Source organism: Labrus bergylta, chromosome 20 (genome assembly GCF_963930695.1).
Source record: "Labrus bergylta chromosome 20, fLabBer1.1, whole genome shotgun sequence".
NCBI classification, from domain to species: Eukaryota; Metazoa; Chordata; class Actinopteri; order Labriformes; family Labridae; genus Labrus; species Labrus bergylta.
This window is the reverse complement of record NC_089214.1, coordinates 1861790-1881120: the sequence shown is the minus strand read 5'-3', so window position 1 is coordinate 1881120 and position 19331 is coordinate 1861790. Positions and strand designations below refer to the sequence as shown.

Below are 19331 nucleotides of genomic sequence, written 5' to 3'. Positions count from 1 at the left end.
CAACCAATAGGGTTCCAGGTACCCGAAGTTTCAGCAGCTCTCACGGATTTTCCTACAGGAGTTGAATTTAAATCTTTTTATATGTGTAACTAGACACCTTTAGAAACACATTGGTGTAGAAATTGGTTGGTAAGGAATTTATTCCCAGATTGGCCATATATCTGTTAAAAGTCCCTCACTATAGAGAGAAGAGAAAGTAAATAGTAAGAAAAGAAGCAGCACTGACTTGATGTTTAGATAACGCAGCGCGGGGTCTGAAGCTGCGCCCAGAACCCAGACGGTGAAGACCACCAGCAGCAGGGTGGTGGTAAAGATGGTGCGTCCCCTTTCTGTGGATGTGTCTCTTGCAGTAAGGCTGAATGCTACAGCCCCCCTTAAACCTGAGGGAAGAGAAGAGGAGACATTTCTCAGCTGGGTTACGGCCATCCATCACCCCACCAGACAAACACCCACAGATCAATTATTTGAATAAGGGCAGGAGAGAGATATCCAGTTAGTAACCCTGTACATTGGTATCAGATTACACCCTGCGATATCCCCATCTCGGACCAGCAAGCAGCCCCCCCCCCCCCAAAACAAACCTCTACATGGCTCTGCAGTGGTGACATAATACTTAAGGCCAAAACAATTCACAGTGCAAATCCTTGAGAACCAGATGCGGGAGGAGTTTTGAAAAATAGCAAGACAAGGGCTTTTTTTTTTTTTTTCATATAAAGGATCCTTCATACGTAAGAGGTAAAGTGGGTCAGACAGGCAGAAAAAAAATATGCTGTTGCTGCTGCTGCCGAGCTACATCACTTCACATCAAACATTCCTTTCTCCTGCATCATCAAACCGTTCTCAGCGTCAACCATTAGTCTCCAGAGAGGGCGGCGCTTTATTTACACCTTAACCACAACACGGCTGCAAAAATAGAAGAGAGGGAATTATTTTTGGTGAGAAATTACTGACGACGTTTATAATCGCAAAAGGCATCCTCTTTTAAAATAAAGTGAGGGAAGTATTACCGAGGCCCTGAGGATTGCACCCAGCTGATTTTCTGCACACTCACTGACTCACAACTGTGCCACAGAGGAAACATTGCCTCAGCATCATCGGCCACTAATGCTATTAACTGCAGGTGGTGAAGAGGACTGAATAACAACAAGAGCTCATTAACAAGGGGAAAAGTTCTCATTTTTCAAGTTGCAGCAACATCATCTAAAACCCGACATTTGTCAAACAGCAGGAAGAGATCTGATGAGATGGATGTTTAGAGAAAGATCTCAAAATTCTACATTTTAGAGATTAAGAATTAAAAGTGCATTAAAAGAAGATCGTCACCTGCAAACATCATGAAATGTTGGAAGGAGCGAGGGATCTTGGTGGAGCGTCTCAGGTTCAGGAGGAATGACAGAGGGTAGATGTTGCAGGCTCTTGATATAAAGATGGAGAGCTGATTGTTGGAAGTGAAGGTTAAGGAGAGAACTTCAAAACAAGACAAACAAGCAGGGTGAAAAAACAATGATGTACATGTACATTTTATCAATACCTGAGCCTTAGCCACAAGTTTGTGTTTCTGCAGCTCTGCCCCTGCTTCTCTTGTGTTTCTTGTTGTCACTCTCTATTTATCTCTGGGTGTCCTCAGTTCTCCTCACCTGCTCTTCCTCCTGATTGCTTCAGCCAGCTCAACTGTCTCTCATCAAGTCATCAGGCAGCAGTGCATATATACCCCGGTTCATTCGGCCTACATCAAGACCAGCGTGTATCTCTTGTGCAAAAAGAAGGATTATTTCCCTGTGTGCAGTCGGCCCACTGATCTGTTTCTCTTCCTGCTCAGGATCGTCTCTGTCACCAACCTGCCCGCTTCAGCTCACCTCACTCTGGATCGTCAGTTCAGCCACTCTCCGCCTGCCCACCTCCAAATCTTCCACTCAAAAACTATCTCAAGCAACCATTGCACATTAAAATACTTCAACTTTTTACACTGTGTTCTGCATGGGTCAAGGAGAAAACAAACTGGAAATTTCATTCAACAATACTCAAATGTATAAAAAGCCTGATTTTTTTTCCATCTTCTTGATTTAATAGTTTGAGATGACGTCTACAGAATTTGTGAGTCATCACCATTTTTATTCATTATTTGTGGCTTAACAGTCTCAGATGGTACGTTTATTTTAAGCACTTTAATAATCGGTTTCATTTATTCCCAAACATCCCCCGTGTTCGACCTCGCATAGCGTGATCCCTTTAAATCATATCAGACAAAACACGACATTACCCCATACATAATGGAACATCTTTGAAGGAATCGGGCTGTAGAAGAACATTCATGAATATAAACACATATGCTTGCGCACGCAAAGCATCTTTTTTTAAAAACATCTTCTGTTTAGGATGCAAACACAGCGGTGTGGCACCACGCCGAGGCATGAAGCCAATCAGGCTCTGCCAGCTGTCTCTGCCCTCCACACACACTTTGATGTTCCTCATAGGATGGCACACTGAATGTTAAGTGTCCCGGGGAAGCAGTCAGGGAGACGATATCTTTACAATTATCTGCTGCTCTGGCTACACCTTTCATAAAACTTTTAGATGGAGTTATGGACGCTTCATAAGACTTCCTAGACTCCTTAACATCACTAGAGGTAAGGTTGTAGGAAGTACCCTACGCCCTCTGTAGGGACTTACTGTAGTGTGAGATGATAAAGGTATCTTACTCTCTGATCATTAAGGAAACATGCTATGTTGAAGTGCTGGCTTCTCTGACAACAATGCAGCAGCCAGTATGTCCTCCTTCTAACTTTAGATTCTGCTCCTGAATGCTCTGGATTTGTTTGGACCAGAGAAGGTAGGCGCTTTTAAGACCCCCCCCACACGGCCGTTTTGGACGCCCCTCGGTTTGTCAGATATGAGAGCAGTTATCAGGTCAACAGGTGTTGCAGTGATGGAAGCGGTCAAGAGAAGTGGTTCAGATAGAAGTGATTGTACCCGACCTAAAAAGCCTCTGCATGTTTCTAATAAGCTCCACGAGCAGAAACGTGCTCAAACTAGGATCAATATTGGAGATGCTTTTGAAAAATGGAGAGAGGTTAGAACACAGAAAGGTTTACAGACCCATGCAGAGCTGGATAAACACTGAAGCTTCAGAGTCCACCACATGGTGACCTGAGTGAGCATCTCTAGAGAGGAGGGGGGGAAGACAGCTCTCTATGATGTTTAGAATTTGGACTGCAGTACCCATTTTAACCACTAGGCGTCAGAGTTACATACTGCTCCTTTAATATTTTGCACCTATACAAAAAAATGTAGGCTGTAGGCAGTTTTTAAGGCGACCCCACACGGCCGTTTTACAGGTGTTGCAGTGACTAACCCAGTTCTATATTGGGCTCACCCATTATGAATGTTTACTTTATTAAATGACAGATCAACAGTTCATCTGGTTGTTTTATAAGCCTTTAAAATGGTTTACTTAGAAAATGGTGAAACATGCTCTTTATCAGCATTAAATCATCGGATGCATCGATGTCTTATTGGAAAGGGATTTCAGCTTCTCTTCAGTAATATCAAATATGAGGCCTGGAATAATAAATGGAGTGACATTTAAGGCGTTTTCTGACAGGGCTATTACTAAAACAGAGCCCCCTTGCACCCTGCCCCCTGCAGTTAATTTTAGATCTCCCTCAGCCTATGGATTTTCAAAAGCAATATCCTTCCTCCAAATGCAGTCATTTCTCTTTATCAAAAGGCCTCTGAGCTTTTGAATGGGAGGTAATTAAGCACTTTCATCTCGGGCTCATTTCCAATAAAGCCCATCTGCATCGCGTTGGTGAAGGGCTGGAAGCCACGGCGATTAAAATCTACTGCATTGAGCGATTAATGGGGGGTGAATCCCCGATATTAGTTCATTTTTATAGACACTTTTAGCATTGTACAACAGCACTACTACCTCCATTTATTCCCGTGTGCACATCCAGGTCAGACTTAAGTGGCTGTGAGTGTTGTGGTACTTTTTGTCAAATGAAGTGACAAACAACTGGAGAGTAATGACAGACAACGGCGTAGTGGCTTTTCATGGTTTTGTTATGCTTGAAAATGAACACATCAACCAGGCAACGAGTGACTCAGGAACTAAAGCCCCAACTAGTGTCTAGCAGGTGGCTACGGTACACAACATTTGAGAGGCTTTGGTATGCTTGACAAAGTGCAAAGCAAACCCAACCAAATAAAAAATGAAACAAGTGGCAACTTCACCCCTGAATCACATCGAGTCCACTGACCTTCATGTGTGAAAACGACCTTAAATAGCATCCAAGTACTCTGTTGTTTTGTATTGTGTGCTGAGTTGTTTTAAGCTTGCAGGATATCATTCTATTATATGAAGTTTGACCAGATTTTAGATGCGCCATCGAGGCCAACAGCTCAAACTGGCTCAGTGCTCAAGTCAAGCGTTTTTTTTTAACTGGCAAAGAACATAAGAACACTGCAAAAAGAATCTGCTCTGTCAACTCTTTCTCAGGCCTCCTTTGACCCAATGGTGGAAGATTGATTGTAATAATAATTGCGGGCCATCTGGGCACTGGACTGTGAAAGTAGAGCTTCTTGGAGTGAGGCCACTAGAATCTCTCCTCAGGCACACATTTTGGTCATGCCAGCTTTCGGGCAAAGACAATAGCAGCCAGAAGAATGTTACTGTCCCTCTGCTCCCCGCAGGAAGAAAGCTTGACGGATACGACCACAGCTGTGAATATGAGACGTCTACTGCAGCTGGAAAATGTAGAGAGCATTATTAAGGGGCTGATGCATTTTTAATAACAGAATGCAAGCTGCTCTTCTATGAAAAATGATGTCAGAGGAGAAACAAACGGGTATGATTTTTAAAGGAGCAATATGTAACTGACACCTAGTGTTTAAAATGGGTACTGCAGTCTAAATTCTAAACATCATAGAGAGCTGTCCCCCCCCTCCTCTCTAGAGTGGATGCTCACTCAGGTCACCATGTGGTGGACTCTGAAGCTTCAGTGTTTATCCAGCTCTGCATGGGTCTGTAAACCTTTCTGTGTTCTAACCTCTCTCCATTTTTCAAAAGCATCTCCAATATTGATCCTAGTTTGAGCACGTTTCTGCTCGTGGAGCTTATTAGCACTCAGTACTTAACGATTCAGATGTGTGTGATGTTTGATATTTGTGTTTTAAACAGTGGAGAACAGATTTCCAATTCAGTGCATGGTTGTTGTTTTTTTTGGTAATCAAAGACATTTTGATTTTCTATAAATTAGCCAAAAAAATTATTTATTTATTCACTGCCAAATGACATGTTGCATTTCCCGGCAAAAAAAAAAAATCAATAAGCCTTAGTGATCGCCATTTAACACTGCTAAAAGCTTTGGAGAGGATTTCTGCTGTAATGAGACCACCACAAAGATCAACAGGGCCCCCTTTCACTGCACTGTTTTTTTTTAACTAATAAGATTTAATCTTCAACCTCAACAGGGATACACTGCTTAATCCACTACAAATTAAAGAACTGTGAGCTTATTTCAAACAGGCAAACATCTTAACTCCACAGAGCTTAGCTAGAGAACACTAAACAAGCAGCACTAATAATAATTAAAGACCGATTTGAATTTCTTTTTCAGTGGCCTTCCCCTTACCGAGCTGCACTGCAGCATCTTAAATCTGCAGAGACGGTGATCATGAGAGACAGTCTGACTGGCATTTACAGAGCTCCCCAGATCAAACCTGTACAATCTGAAGCAGGTTCTGTTTAAATGACTGCACTGCAGCAGGGAGGTAAGAAAGAGAGAAACAGGGGAACCACTCTGGACCATTAGAGGAAGATGATTGTGCAGAGCAGGGCTGAAGTGACAGAAGAGAAGAGAGCACCTCCGTTTCCGTCGTCCCACTGGGATTGAAAGCAGGAGGTGAAGATGTTCGATCACGGAGCACACAAAAAAACAAAAGGATACAAATGCCCCGAATATAAAGAGGGCTTTGAAGACATGGTGAGGGAACGTCAACAATACATATCCCATGTAGCTGAAGATGGAAATCTCCCCCAGGATGTTGAGGACTTCAAAGAGCTGCAAATTATGAAAAAGGGATGAGAGAGGATCAGGAGGGAAAAGGTCATCCAAGGAGGGGAGGGGCTTAGAGAGCATGGTGTGTGAAGGTGTGTGAGTTTCTGTGTGTGTGTGTGTGTGTGTGTGTGTGTGTGTAGGACATGAGAGGAAAGGACTCGGATCATATCTGAAACGCGTAAACAGGATTAGATTTGAACACACAGAACCAATCCAATGTTTGTGATGTTCTCTGATCCTTTGAGGTGGCGACTGCAAACAACTCCAGCTCAAGGCCGTGATGATGTTTGTAACCACACACATCTTTGTCCTCCATTTCTCAAGGAAGAATTTCATTTTACACACGCTGTCTGTGCACACATGGAAAGACTTACAGAACGCTTTCTGCACTTTGAAAATCAGAAAATATTATAACATAATTCATCAACTCAGTCCTATAATGTCTGTAATGAGGAGGGTCACACCAAAGGGTTTGGACATCAGCTTTAAAGGAAGAATGATCGACATGTTCCACATAAATAAATCATAAAGTCTATCCTGTGTAAATGTGTCTCTGAGTCCTGACTGTCTACAACGAGGGAGAAGCTCGAGTCCCGCTGGCTGTGTTGTTGTCAGAGCCGTGTTTACATGGACGGGACGGCCGGCTCCTCCCCTTGTGTATAAAAGCTGTTTTAGTCAAGAACTAGAGAGAAGAAGAAGAACATACTCACTGATTATTTGGATGTTAGTAAGAGTTTTTAGATCACGCTCATTCTGTGTCAGTTTACATGAAATGTGAAGCTACGAGCTAACTAAAGAGCGCTAACATTAGCATGCTAACACAACAATGCAGGACACAGGTGATTCCAGCTCGAGCTGAGCACAATTTTGTCTGCTGTTTGCGCTAAACTGGGAACGGAATAGAGGGGTGTTGGAGGTGTGTCTCTGGAGGAGAGCAGAGGCTTCAGAATAGAGGACAGGTCTGCAAACAGAAATTTGTTTTGGTTTCATGCTGGAGCTCAAGGGCGACATCTACTGGATCAAAAAGTCGCACAGTCTTCCTTTAAAAGAAAACAGACTTCAAACCATTTGAATGATGCATTTCTGCAAAAAAGATAATAATTCACTAAAGGCCAATACATGTTGTCTTAAATAAATTAAAGCACAAGTTGTGATATCATGAATGATTGATTCATTTCTGTTTTCTAGTTATGCTATATCTTTGGTTTAAAGCTTTGCTATAAGCTATCTTATTGATGAAGAGGATCTTCCTTCTGAAGAGACGTACAAAAGATTGCATTCTGCTTCTTCAACTATAGTGTCTGTATGTACGCTCCCACACTTTGTCTTTCCCACCGAGCTGCAGCTGCCTATTTGTATAAATCATACAAATGTAGATTCAGGCAAGAAACCATAAGGCGTCACACACACACACACACACACACACACACACACACACACAGTCTCACACACACACACACACACACACACACACAGTCTCACACACACACACACACACACACACACACACACACACACACATTGACAACAGCATAGCCAATCCGCTTTATAGGCAAAATCATCAGCTGTGCAGCAAAACCTTCTAAAATGACTTTTCTGTGGTAAACAGTTAGCTCCACTGTGGCACCGATAATGAATAATAAATGCAGAGATGAATATATGTGTGTACTTGTGATTTATTTTTCTGCTTTGTGAAGCCGGCTGGTACAGTGAGACAGTGCTGGCCTGCATCTGTGCCGAGCCTTTTTAAGCAGTTAGCTGGAGACCGGCCTCCCACACAGACACCCACTGCACAGCCAGGGCACTAATGGCAAATTAATGACGGGGCTTGCACAAACAGCCCAAGACACAAACATTGGCATTACATGGTAATGTGAGGAAAAGTAAGAGGATAGGAAAATGATGTTTGGAAAACACAAGTGAAAGGGGTCTCAGTGAACATACCTGCTTGGTCCGGGTTTTGCTTTCAGTGGATAAATTATGAACTGTGTACCTCGCCTGGCTCAAGCCACAAAACATCACCGCAACAATACCTGCAAGGCAAAGAAACATATCAGAAGAGTCCTCCCCTCAAACTACTACTCACCACATAAGAGGCTGTGGCTAATCACAATTAATCACAATCGGGATGTTTAGATTTCAAGTGGGGCCCCTGGTCACCCCCTGGAGCCGCCCCTGCTGCTCAGCCAAATAACCTGAGCCCATCCAGCTCATCGCTCTCACCACTACTCACACATATAAGGCGCCTGTTAAGCAGCATCATAGAGTCAAACACACTCAAACAGCCTTTGCAAAATAAAATTGTTGGCATTGACATAAGTCCCGCCTCTGACAGGGCAGATAGGCAATCACAGTTTAGGATTTTTGGGGTGGTACAACAGATTTCTAGGGGGCCCTTGCCACCCCTGGCCCCCTTGTGGACACACCCCTGCATCAGAGCACTGAGCAGGACTTTATAACAGTGATAGAAATCATTTGGGAGGTTGGTAGTTTAGCTCATCAGAAGCAGAATTTTAGTGCATCTCTTAGTGTGGATAATAACATTTTAAAACAGGGGAAAGAGCTCAAAAAGTGTAAAAATGTGAGGATCAAAAATGTGTGGGGGCGAAACTCAAAGATGAGTCTCCGGCAGACAGGAAGAGGAAGGATGGAAACAATGAGATGCATCTAACAAACTATGCTAAATGTCTTATAGATGCATACGTTATGTAATCAGGCTGTGATTGTGTTGATGTTTGTGTGCTGGTGAACACAGAGAGTCTTGGGACTTCTCATGATGATACTGTATGCAGGAGGAGGTTCATCCCCCTCCCCCTCCCCTCGGTTTTTAAAGCAACTGACTTCCCAAGACAGAGATGAAGTGAAACATGATTTTCATATTAAAAGAACAATGCATTGTCCGAACAGAATTCGATTAAATCCTCCTATGTGCAGCTCTTCCTCTCAGATAAGAGCCGCCCAACCCTTCAACACCCACTCTTCTGGTTCCAATGAAGTCCAGCTGTACATACTGTACAATCAAAATGTGCTGTACGAGTCCAGTGAGCATTCATGTTTCTGGCCAAAGACATTTCCTCACATCACATCCACCCCCCTCCAGAGACATGAAGTTATGGGAGTGAAAAGAAAAAAAAGCTAAAGAATGACATAATCGCCGTTCATCATGCCAGATGCGGAGGAGCTGAAATTCACACAAGGGGGAAGAAAAATGACAAGCACAAAGTAGAGAAGAAATGCAGCGCCACAGAGACACAGAGAGGAAACGGGGCGGAGGGAGTGATTAGGGGTCCCTGCTGCTAAAGAGAAGGGTAGCTGGAGCAGAGAGCAGGAATTTGAAACGCATAGCATACAAGAGCGGGGTTTTTGCTGCCTCGCAGGACATGCTCGCTTTGTTGCAGAAAAATTCAATTTCACATTTGTGCTCCCTCTGCTTTGAGAGAGAATCACAGAAGATGGGTGTTAGGTGGGGGCTATTTCTGTAGTAGATGGACAATTATGAAAACGTGAAACAGACTGTGGATCATCTTAGATTTATTCAGCCATGGTCAGACAACACAGAAACACAACACACATGGCTGACAAAGTGCAGACCATCGCTGACCCATGCTGACCAAGATCTCACAACCATTAAAAATCATTGGCAAAGTGGCAAAATGGCAAAGTCTTCATCACACAGTGCTGCTTATATTCTGCTAGAAGGTACAGCCCACAAATTCCTTTCCATTTGGGTACATCACTATAAAACAATAAAGATGACATGACACTGATTTGTATACGTATCAGATGTAGACTCTCTGTCTACCAAACAGTTGTTGACAACATATAGTTGGCTCTTATCCAAACATAGATCTGCTACAATTTACATGTTTCACCATATAAGGTTACAGCTTCACAGACCCAAAAGAAGAATTACTGTGAGATGGTTGACAAAATTTAAAGATACGTCCACAAAATTATCAAGATGAATGAATCCATGAAAATACGTACTAACAATGGGAAAATGTGAAATTACGGCGATGGGTAGCAATAGTTAAGAGGACAGAGCTGGAGCAGAGAAAAGATAGCTAGTGGTTAAAGTTCACCCATTACTCTCTCTCTCTCTACTTTCACACCATGATGCTGACCTGAACCTGCACTAAAAAGCTTTCACACTTGCAGGAAACTCCCGAAAAAGGACTAACCCTTTTCAGGAGGAGCTGCATGTGTGAACTCAAAAAGCCACATTATTATTATATTCACATAATACTCACATTATAGTGTTTGGGAAAAGTGCGCACTTCATGAGTTGACTAAGACTTAAATTAAAGGTAAACATCTTGAGTAAGAACTTAGGTCTTCAATAACACATACAGTATATTCAAGAGAAACTGCAATATCAAGCAAGTGCTGACTTTAACATTCTGCTAAGCTTATGCAAACAAAAGCTTTAAAATGGTTTGATTCATTATATGCATTTTAGTTAAGAGGTTAATTATTGTTAAATACATATATCTGTGTTAATCAATAACCAATATTTTCTGGAGGAGCTGCATGTGTGAACGCAAACAGCCACATTTTTCACTCAGACTTCACCTGAAGTTTCTCCTCCAGCCTCTTCGTATTTATTCTGCAGAAAGTCAGAGTGAGCCGATGTGAGAACACAGCAGGATATAATCAGGAGAATTCACCTGGAGCCAGTGGGAGGAGCCAGTGGGAGAGAGGGGGTGGTGACGTTTATTCCCTGTGATCGCTGCACGATCATAGACTGTCTACTATTGCTACAATCTCCGTGCTCTAATGAACCTGCTGCATTAAGTTTCCTGTTCTCCATTATGTTCTTCTTTGCTCTTTTAATATTTGAAACTGTGCATAGCATTGATATAAAAGTAAATATTGTCATTTTAGCATCGTTTAGCTGACTCTGTTGCGTCGTCCGCACACTTCTGCGTAGGTTCTTTAACTCCTGATATTATCTAGATATTCTCAGGAGTGCACATGTGAAAACGGCTCTCGCTCCTGTACTCCCCTCTCAAAGTGTCCAAAGTCTAATGAAGCTCATTTTGATTTCATTCGGTTTAGGGCAACAACATACCCTCCTTGGTTTACATAATGCTTGCTGACACAGGTAACTCATCATTCACCCTCCACATAAAGACTCTTCCACTCTTGGCAACAGATGAGATGCATCCCATAATGAGCAGTTTTTTGATGGGTGGGAGATTAATGAAGGCAAGGCTCCCTGCAAGGATGAGGGTCATTAGGCACCTCCTCACCAAACTCCAGCAATTAACGGATACAGAAAAGAAACGGCCTTGGTTTGCAGAGGAGTGCCATCGCTCACCAGGTGGCTCTGCATGACGTGCCGCTTCACCACAAATGGACCGTTGAAGGCCTTTGAACTGAGCAGCACTCCACCGTTTAGTCCTACAGGGTACCAGTAACATTGAAAGATGGCAAAAGAACTGATTTTAGGTTAGTGTGATTAAGTACCCACTATCCATTACAGCATGGTATTCTGATAGATATTTCAGTATGTCCTCCTCTAAGTTTAGATTCTGGTCTTGAATGCTCTGGATTTGTTTGGACCAGAGAAGGTAGTGTTGTAATTTGAAAGGTTGAATCATAACAGAAACACGTGTTCTGATACACATACACACATACCAACCCACTCTTTCCTGGTAATAGACCAGTTCTCCGTCCAGGAAACTTCTAGGAAATGGTCTTTATATGGCACACATGTTTTAATTGCTCAGTGTGTTGATTGCCCATAAAAGGATGATTGGGATGTTATAAAAGAACTACTCCGAGAGAAATAAACAGATCCTCGATTCACAAGCCATACGTCTCTGTCTGATTGTTCAAGAGCATTTACTCTTCTACAGTAGGCGGTTTTAAGACACCCCCCCACACGGCCGTTTTGGACGCCCCTCAAATGCCAGATATGAGGGCAGTTATCAGGTCAACAGGTGTTGCAGCGATGGAAGCGGTCAAGAGAAGTGGTTCAGATAGAAGTGATTGTACCCGACCTAAAAAGCCTCTGCATGTTTCTAATAAGCTCCACGAGCAGAATCTGCATCTAAATCTCTTTTTTTTAATCCTCCTGGTTTAAGGTCAAAATAAAACATGTTACTATTACCCCTAGAAATAGAAAACAAAAAAGTAATATCTGCACTAAAAAAAAAAAAAACCCAAGGCTCTGCATGCGGTGGAATCACTGCCTGGGTTTTGCTGCGGTGTGCCTCCCACACTGCATTCAGCCTGTTGTGTTTTATAGACAGGGCATCTGGGTTCAATAGACAAAGGTTACGCTATTTCATTAAAACCATCTTCTCCTCCTCCTCCACAGGCCACAGGGAGAACTGCCAAGAAGGAGCGAGCTGAACGAGTGCAATCCAGCTGACACAATCAGGGCAGGAGGAACAACAACGCTAATGCATGCACATGTACACTACATTCATAATGCAGGCACCACAGTTGATGAAGATAATTCCAGACAGGCTGAGCCAAGTAATTATTCTTCTGCAAACACAAGCTGGCAAAGGCTTTAGATACGATGAATCAACAAAGAGAAAAAAGAGCAACCCCCCCTTGGTGGCGGAGCAAGCCAGGAAGGTTAAAGTGGATCATTGTGTATCAATTCCTACACGAGACCTGAGCTCCAAGCTTGACTTTACAGGAAACCACACTGCGAGGGCAAGAAAGCTATTATGCTTCTTTTTTTTTATGGCTTGCTGCTATCAGTGCAGCCATCTCACAAACTATGGGTACAAACACGCTTAGAGAGAGGAGGGCGGACACCTTCATAAAGTGAGTTATTGGGTGTGAGCACAGAATGGGATTGGTACCTGCAGTTCCCCGTAGAGAGGATATGGCTTAATACTTCCTCATCAGTACATTATTGACTCTCTACGATGCCAAGGACTCTCAGAGGAGAAATGTGTACACAAGGCAGGGAGAGGCCTTTTTGTGTTGGGGGAGTAAAGGGTTAAATCAAAAGAAAATTGGATCCTTTCTTTGCGCAGATGGTCGTGTCTGGACGACGCAGAACATGCACGTGTCATTTCCAGGAGTGTAAGCGGCAGCAGAGAAAAGCCGTAAAGCCGTGAAGCAGCGGAGCTTGCCAATCAAACAGCTGCTCGTGACACTGGTGTTGTGGAGAGGAGAGCGAGTCAGAGCATGCATTGAGAAGGGTGCCTGAGGGTGGAGAGGGCAGATCTATCTACTCTGTTTGACCTCCCTCAGGATGCACACACACACACACACACACAGATGACATGTAAATAAAAACAGGGCTCACCTGAAAGTCCACAGGCTTCAGCAGAGAGGAAGCTGCTCCAAGACAGCAGGAAGAATAGTGATGTTTCCACCAGTGGAGTCTCACACAGCCGGGTGAATTTGGTGAGGTGGAAAGAGAGTTAAAGATTTAAAAAGAAGAAGAGGATAATCATACATGATTAGGTCCCTCGGGGAAAATTTTGGCTTTAAGGGTGTGATTTAACTCCTGAGAATCTACCATTTAAAAAAAAAAAGAAGCAGTTTTCCTCTGATGTCATGGGATCTGTGGGAAGCTAAAAATGCTATTATAATGTAGTACTGTTGTGTTCAAGGTTGTATATCCAAAAAATGTAGCCGAGGTAATTTAACAAATTGTCTTAAACTGAAATAACAATAAACACTAACAATCTAGTGAGGCTATATTACAAGTTACATTAACACTTTCTATGCAAAGGTTTAACAAAAACTAAGTTAGCATTCAGCCACTTACTGCTTAATCCGACTTTAAAGGAGCAGTATGTAACTCTGACACCTAGTGTTTAAAATGGGTACTGCAGTCCAAATTCAAAACATCATAGAGAGCTGTCTCCCCCCCTCTCTAGAGTGGATGCTCACGCAGGTCACCATGTGGTGGACACTGAAGCTTCAGTGTTTATCCAGCTCTTCATCGTTCTGTAAACAGGTGTAATCGCTGTTCAAATTGAAAGATTTAGTTGTTTATTTTCCAGATTATTTGCATCCTCCAGTGTGCCTGTATGCAGACACAGAAGCACTGCGGTAACAGAAGACAAAAATCAACTGCAGAAGGTTGCTCACTGAGCCAGAGGAAAAACTCCTCTGTGTTTTAATAAGATTTTTTACTTCTGAGACTTCTCCAGAAGATATTAAAACCCACGTCCCACTCCGGCATTCCTTTTTAAAGCAAAGCAGAAAAAGTGTCCCAGAAACAAATCTAACAAGGGTTTTCTGTTTGTGGTAGGAAATGTAATTATGCACATTTTGAAGTCTTTATATTTTACAGTTTTCTATTCTGCACTCCAAACTCCCAAAATGAAAATATCTTCTCAAGTCTGATTGAGTCTGTAATTGCCATGGACAGGTAGCTAACCTAATTAAAAGATGACTGAGGATCTGCAAGTCAAAGTGAATCTCTTTTTAAGACACCACTCTTTGAAGAGGCAGCACAAACGAGCCGGCTGCTGCTGTGGTTAGCATCAGCATAATCTGATAAATGTTCACTTTGTGCCTCGCCCGCACCGGGAGATTAGTCATTGTAAATAAAGAGCTGAGCTGCGCCCCCAAACCTCACATGACACGCTCTCGTTTTTCATCCTAAAGTCTTATTACTGGAAGATCAGAGAGAAACGCCGGACAACAGCGCACGTCGAAACTTCATCAGAGGCCTGATTGAAGATCTGCTCTGCAGGCGTTAACGTCGCAGCGGCACTTTGGTCTCAGCCGCGTCGCCTTTGTTGATAAAAGTAGTACAGTAGGGGGGTTTGTTAAGGAGGCGATTACCAAGTGGAGGATGTGGAGAGACTGCAGTGGATTCAGAGGTGATAATTGAGTTTTGGTGCGAAAGGTGGGAGGGGAAGAGGGGAAGAGGGGTGGAGGGGGTTGAAAGGATATGAGGGCTGTTATGACTGCAAACATAAAACCCAGGAGGAAGGAGCCGGCAAGCACCCCGAGAAAATGACCCACAGAGAGGAGTAAGGCGAGGGGGTTGAAGAGTTGCCCTGCACCCACTTGGCTGTAGACGGTGATTGCACTGAAAGACATAATTGACACAAAGAAAGATGTTTCACACATGAAATAAGATCAGCTGTTATGGAACCGATCAATAACCAGCAAATAACTCGTTAACAAAGACGAACGTCTGAGTGTAAGGACGCTGAAGCATTAAAGCAACAGCAATGGTTTATGGCTCTTAAAACCAGTGCAGTCATCACAAATGGCCCTCTAGGTTCCTCCTGTAAACCAGTTTGCAGCATTGAGCATAAATTCACACGCTCATGATGCTGAGCTAAGCCTTTAAGTGCAATTTATGGGAGTCAGTAAGAACACATTGCCTTCTTAAGGAGTCAAATCCTTTCCCTGAAAAACAATCCGTTCTGAGTGATTTGCCTGCGAGATGTCCCCGAGTAGTAAGAGGGAAACGGGGGAAATACTATTGTGATTCACAGAGACGGCAGCATCGTGCTATTCACACCACTATAAATATTTACTTTGCAGAGGGGGAGGAGAGAGAGACTTCCACATGGAAGTCATTGAGTGCAGAGGAGGCCTCACAGGGTGGAGAGAGAGAGGGAAGGAGACATTGGGAGGGAGGGAAAGACAAAGAGAGAGAGGGGGGGGGGCTGAGGTGAAGCAAGCAGAGGCAGGCAACCATGCGAGTGGCTGATGAAGCTGGCTGCCTCTGTGGAATGACAGCATTTCTTTACGCAACACAGACCCTCCTATGTGCTCCCCTTAGGGACTGACTGTTTAAAAAGAAAGCGCTGAGTCAGAAAAAGCAATATGGTTCGTGTTCAAACACTTCATAGGAGACCGGTTTAAATCTGAAGATGTGTGCATAGGATTTTTCATATTTGTAATCCATTCAGAGACTGAATACTTGTGTCCCTGTGTGAATGTGATATGATGCTATCTTTGTTGGATGGCCTGACTCTGAACACTAAAGTAGTGTTGTACTCAAAATCGTTCTAGATCTCCAGACTACTCTTTGAAGGTCTCGGGCTCGTCTTGCACACAAGATTATGATTTTTCTGTGATATTTATGATCTCGGTCTTGTCTCGGTCCCTAAAAGTCTCGGTCTTGTCTCTCGGTCCCTAAAAGTCTCGGTCTTATCTCGGTCCCTAAATGTCTCGGTCCCTAAATGTCTCGGTCTTGTCTCTCGGTCCCTAAAAGTCTCGGTCTTATCTCGGTCCCTAAATGTCTCGGTCCCTAAAGGTCTTGGTCTTGTCTCGGTCCCTAAATGTCTCGGTCCCTAAATGTCTCGGTTCCTAAAGGTCTTGGTCTTGTCTCGGTCCCTAAATGTCTCGGTCCCTAAATGTCTCGGTTCCTAAATGTCTCGGCCTTGTCTCGGTTCCTAAATGTCTCGGTCTTGTCTCGGTCCCTAAATGTCTCGGTCTCTAAATGTCTTGGTCTTGTCTCGGTCCCTAAATGTCTCGGTTCCTAAATGTCTCGGTCTTGTCTCGGTCCCTAAATGTCTCGGTCCCTAAAGGTCTTGGTCTTGTCTCGGTCCCTAAATGTCTCGGTTCCTAAATGTCTCGGTCTTGTCTCGGTCCCTAAAGGTCTTGGTCCCTAAATGTCTCGGTCTCTAAATGTCTCGGTCTTGTCTCGGTCCCTAAATGTCTCGGACTCTAAATGTCTCGGTCTTGTCTCAGTCCCTAAAGGTCTTGGTCTTGTCTCAGTCCCTAAATGTCTCGGTTCCTAAATGTCTCGGTCTTGTCTCGGTCCCTAAAGGTCTCGGTCCCTAAATGTCTCAGTCCCTAAATGTCTCGGTCCCTAAAGGTCTCGTCCTTGTCTCTCGGTCCCTAAATGTCTTGGTCTTGTCTCTCGGTCTCTAAATGTCTTGGCCTTGTCTCGGTCCTAAATGTCTCGGTCTTGTCTCTCGGTCCTTAAATGTCTCGGTCCCTAAATGTCTCGGTCTTGTCTCTCGGTCCCTAAATGTCTCGGTCTTGTCTCAGTCCCTAAAGGTCTTGGTCTTGTCTCAGTCCCTAAATGTCTCGGTTCCTAAATGTCTCGGTCTTGTCTCGGTCCCTAAAGGTCTCGGTCCCTAAATGTCTCAGTCCCTAAATGTCTCGGTCCCTAAAGGTCTCGTCCTTGTCTCTCGGTCCCTAAATGTCTTGGTCTTGTCTCTCGGTCTCTAAATGTCTTGGCCTTGTCTCGGTCCTAAATGTCTCGGTCTTGTCTCTCGGCCCCTAAATGTCTCGGCCTTGTCTCTCGGCCCCTAAATGTCTCGGTCTTGTCTCTCGGTCCCTTAATGTCTCGGTCTTGTCTCTCGGTCCCTAAATGTCTCGGTCTTGTCTCTCGGTCCCTAAATGTCTCGGCCTTGTCTCTCGGTCCCTAAATGTCTCGGTCTTGTCTCTCGGCCCCTAAATGGGCTTGGATCGTAGGCAGTGGAATCCAGGTATTGGTGTCAAAATAACTCGAGCAGGAAAAAGAAGACAGAAACTTTCCTTACACTCCAGTTAGTATTCTATTGGTCGATCTTTAAAGTGTCAGAAAGTTCCTAATGATCCCGTAATGCATCTCCACTTTTTATGCTGTCAGGTAGCACACACCAGAATCAATCAAGCCGTCCCTAATGGGCTCAGCATGCTGACAGGGGATAAATCTGTTACCGTTAAAGACTGCAGTTGTGCTAGACTAAATTTGAACTCTGGGAACTTGTTCAGTGTGACCCTCTGAGGAGCGTATCTTCAGACATCACAGGTCGTTATAACTCGCAGGGAAGAATGCTCTGATGTCAAAACAGAGACCCCGACGGAACGGTGGCTGGAGCAGGAAGTTTAGTGCCAGTAAGAGGGCACATCACATAAGGTTGAGCCCGCTCTGGGAGCTTGTTAAAATTCCAGAGCCAGGACCCCGCGCGGCCCGCTAATAAGGGCCCGCTTTGTGTGTGGAGCCAGGGCGACCGGCAGGCTCGCAAGCCAGTCAAGTGACAGGAGATGGCACGAAGGCCGGTCACGCCACTCCAAGGAACAAACGCAGCATTTATCTTGACTTTTTTTTTGTCTGCACTTCGATGTGCGTGGAGACTCAACAATCTGCGCGACTCGCCTGCTTGTCTGGGCCCGTTCGTGCAATCAAGACAAGGAGATGTTGTCGTGTGCAGGTGCAGTAGGTGTGAAGGGTCAGACTGTGTGAACACATCATGCACACATGAACACATATCTTCTCATATATCTTGAAATCGCGCTTCTTCTACATCGCTCTGCTCCCCATCTGTTAGCATGTCTACTTTTTTTTTTTTATCATTTTTGTTTTACAAGAAACACAGAACAAGTGAGGACTAGGGCACTAAGACAGTATGAATGAATGCGAGAATGTAAAAGGCACAGGTACAGAATATAATGGATGCATTCTAATGAAACCAGATATATTTAGGAGTCTTTATCTTTGTATAAATCACATTTTCTCCAATATTTTTCTCCCTTCTCCTTTTTGAAGTCGCAGGACAAAAGTCATTTTTTTCCATAAAGCTGATGGAATTCACAATGTTCCTCAAGAGTCTCATGGTAGGAGGGTTCCTCTGAAGCCAACATTTAGTAATCGCTTTGTTACTTGCCACCATAAGAATCTTTAAAAGGTCTACAATGTCCTTTTCACCAATAATTTTTTCGAGGTAGAGGGATGTGAATCAGCATGTCGACTTGAACGGCTTTGTTCACTAGCAACGTGTAAATGGAGCAGACAATGACTGCAATGTGTGTGAGCAGGACAAACATGCATATTTGAGTGAAACACTGTAAACAAAAAAAAAAAAAGGGAAAAGTAGAGTGGAAAGAATGAAGCAGCTGACAGGGAGGCATGCCTGCATCATGGCTTCCTCCCTGAGCTTTGTCTGATTTTGACAGTATGCTGCTGAGTTTGTTAGCCAGGATCTGGCAGTGACTCTCTCCACTCAGTACCTTAATGAGATGCTGACAGTGCCAGGGGCAGCTCACTTATGCAGTCCACTGCATAACATCTGAGGAACTAATGCAGTTTTTTTACCAATTACACCTTAAAGCTGGCGGCATCCATCCACTCTCCCTTCCCCGCACACATCCCCCCCATCAGGCCCATTGGAAAAAAAACTGAGCTTATGTGCATTCTGATGGCGCAGACAAATCTTAAATTAAAGCTTACTGTGTCAAGATTATGGCGACGGCGTCATTCAAGACGCTCTCACCGAACAGCAGGGTGTGCAAATCCGGGTCCACATGCAGCTCCGACAACAGGCAAAGGACTGAAACTAAAAAAGCAAAACAAAAAACAAGAGTTACTGCAAGACTTCTCTGGTGTTCATA

The 19331-nt window shown here is 43.8% G+C and overlaps 1 protein-coding gene across 1 annotated transcript in view; it reads right to left on the bottom strand.

Annotated features, from left to right (window-relative positions):
- Positions 1–19331, bottom strand: part of LOC109997334 (sodium/hydrogen exchanger 9) — a 74285-nt gene that overhangs the window by 41499 nt on the left and 13455 nt on the right. Inside the window, exons 6-12 of the mRNA XM_065948591.1 lie at positions 19171–19276; positions 14943–15081; positions 13336–13441; positions 8004–8092; positions 5949–6062; positions 1324–1435; positions 227–380 (exon numbers count right to left, since the gene is read on the bottom strand). Coding sequence (XP_065804663.1) covers positions 227–380; positions 1324–1435; positions 5949–6062; positions 8004–8092; positions 13336–13441; positions 14943–15081; positions 19171–19276 — 820 coding nt within the window. The remainder of the gene's footprint in view (positions 1–226; positions 381–1323; positions 1436–5948; positions 6063–8003; positions 8093–13335; positions 13442–14942; positions 15082–19170; positions 19277–19331) is intronic.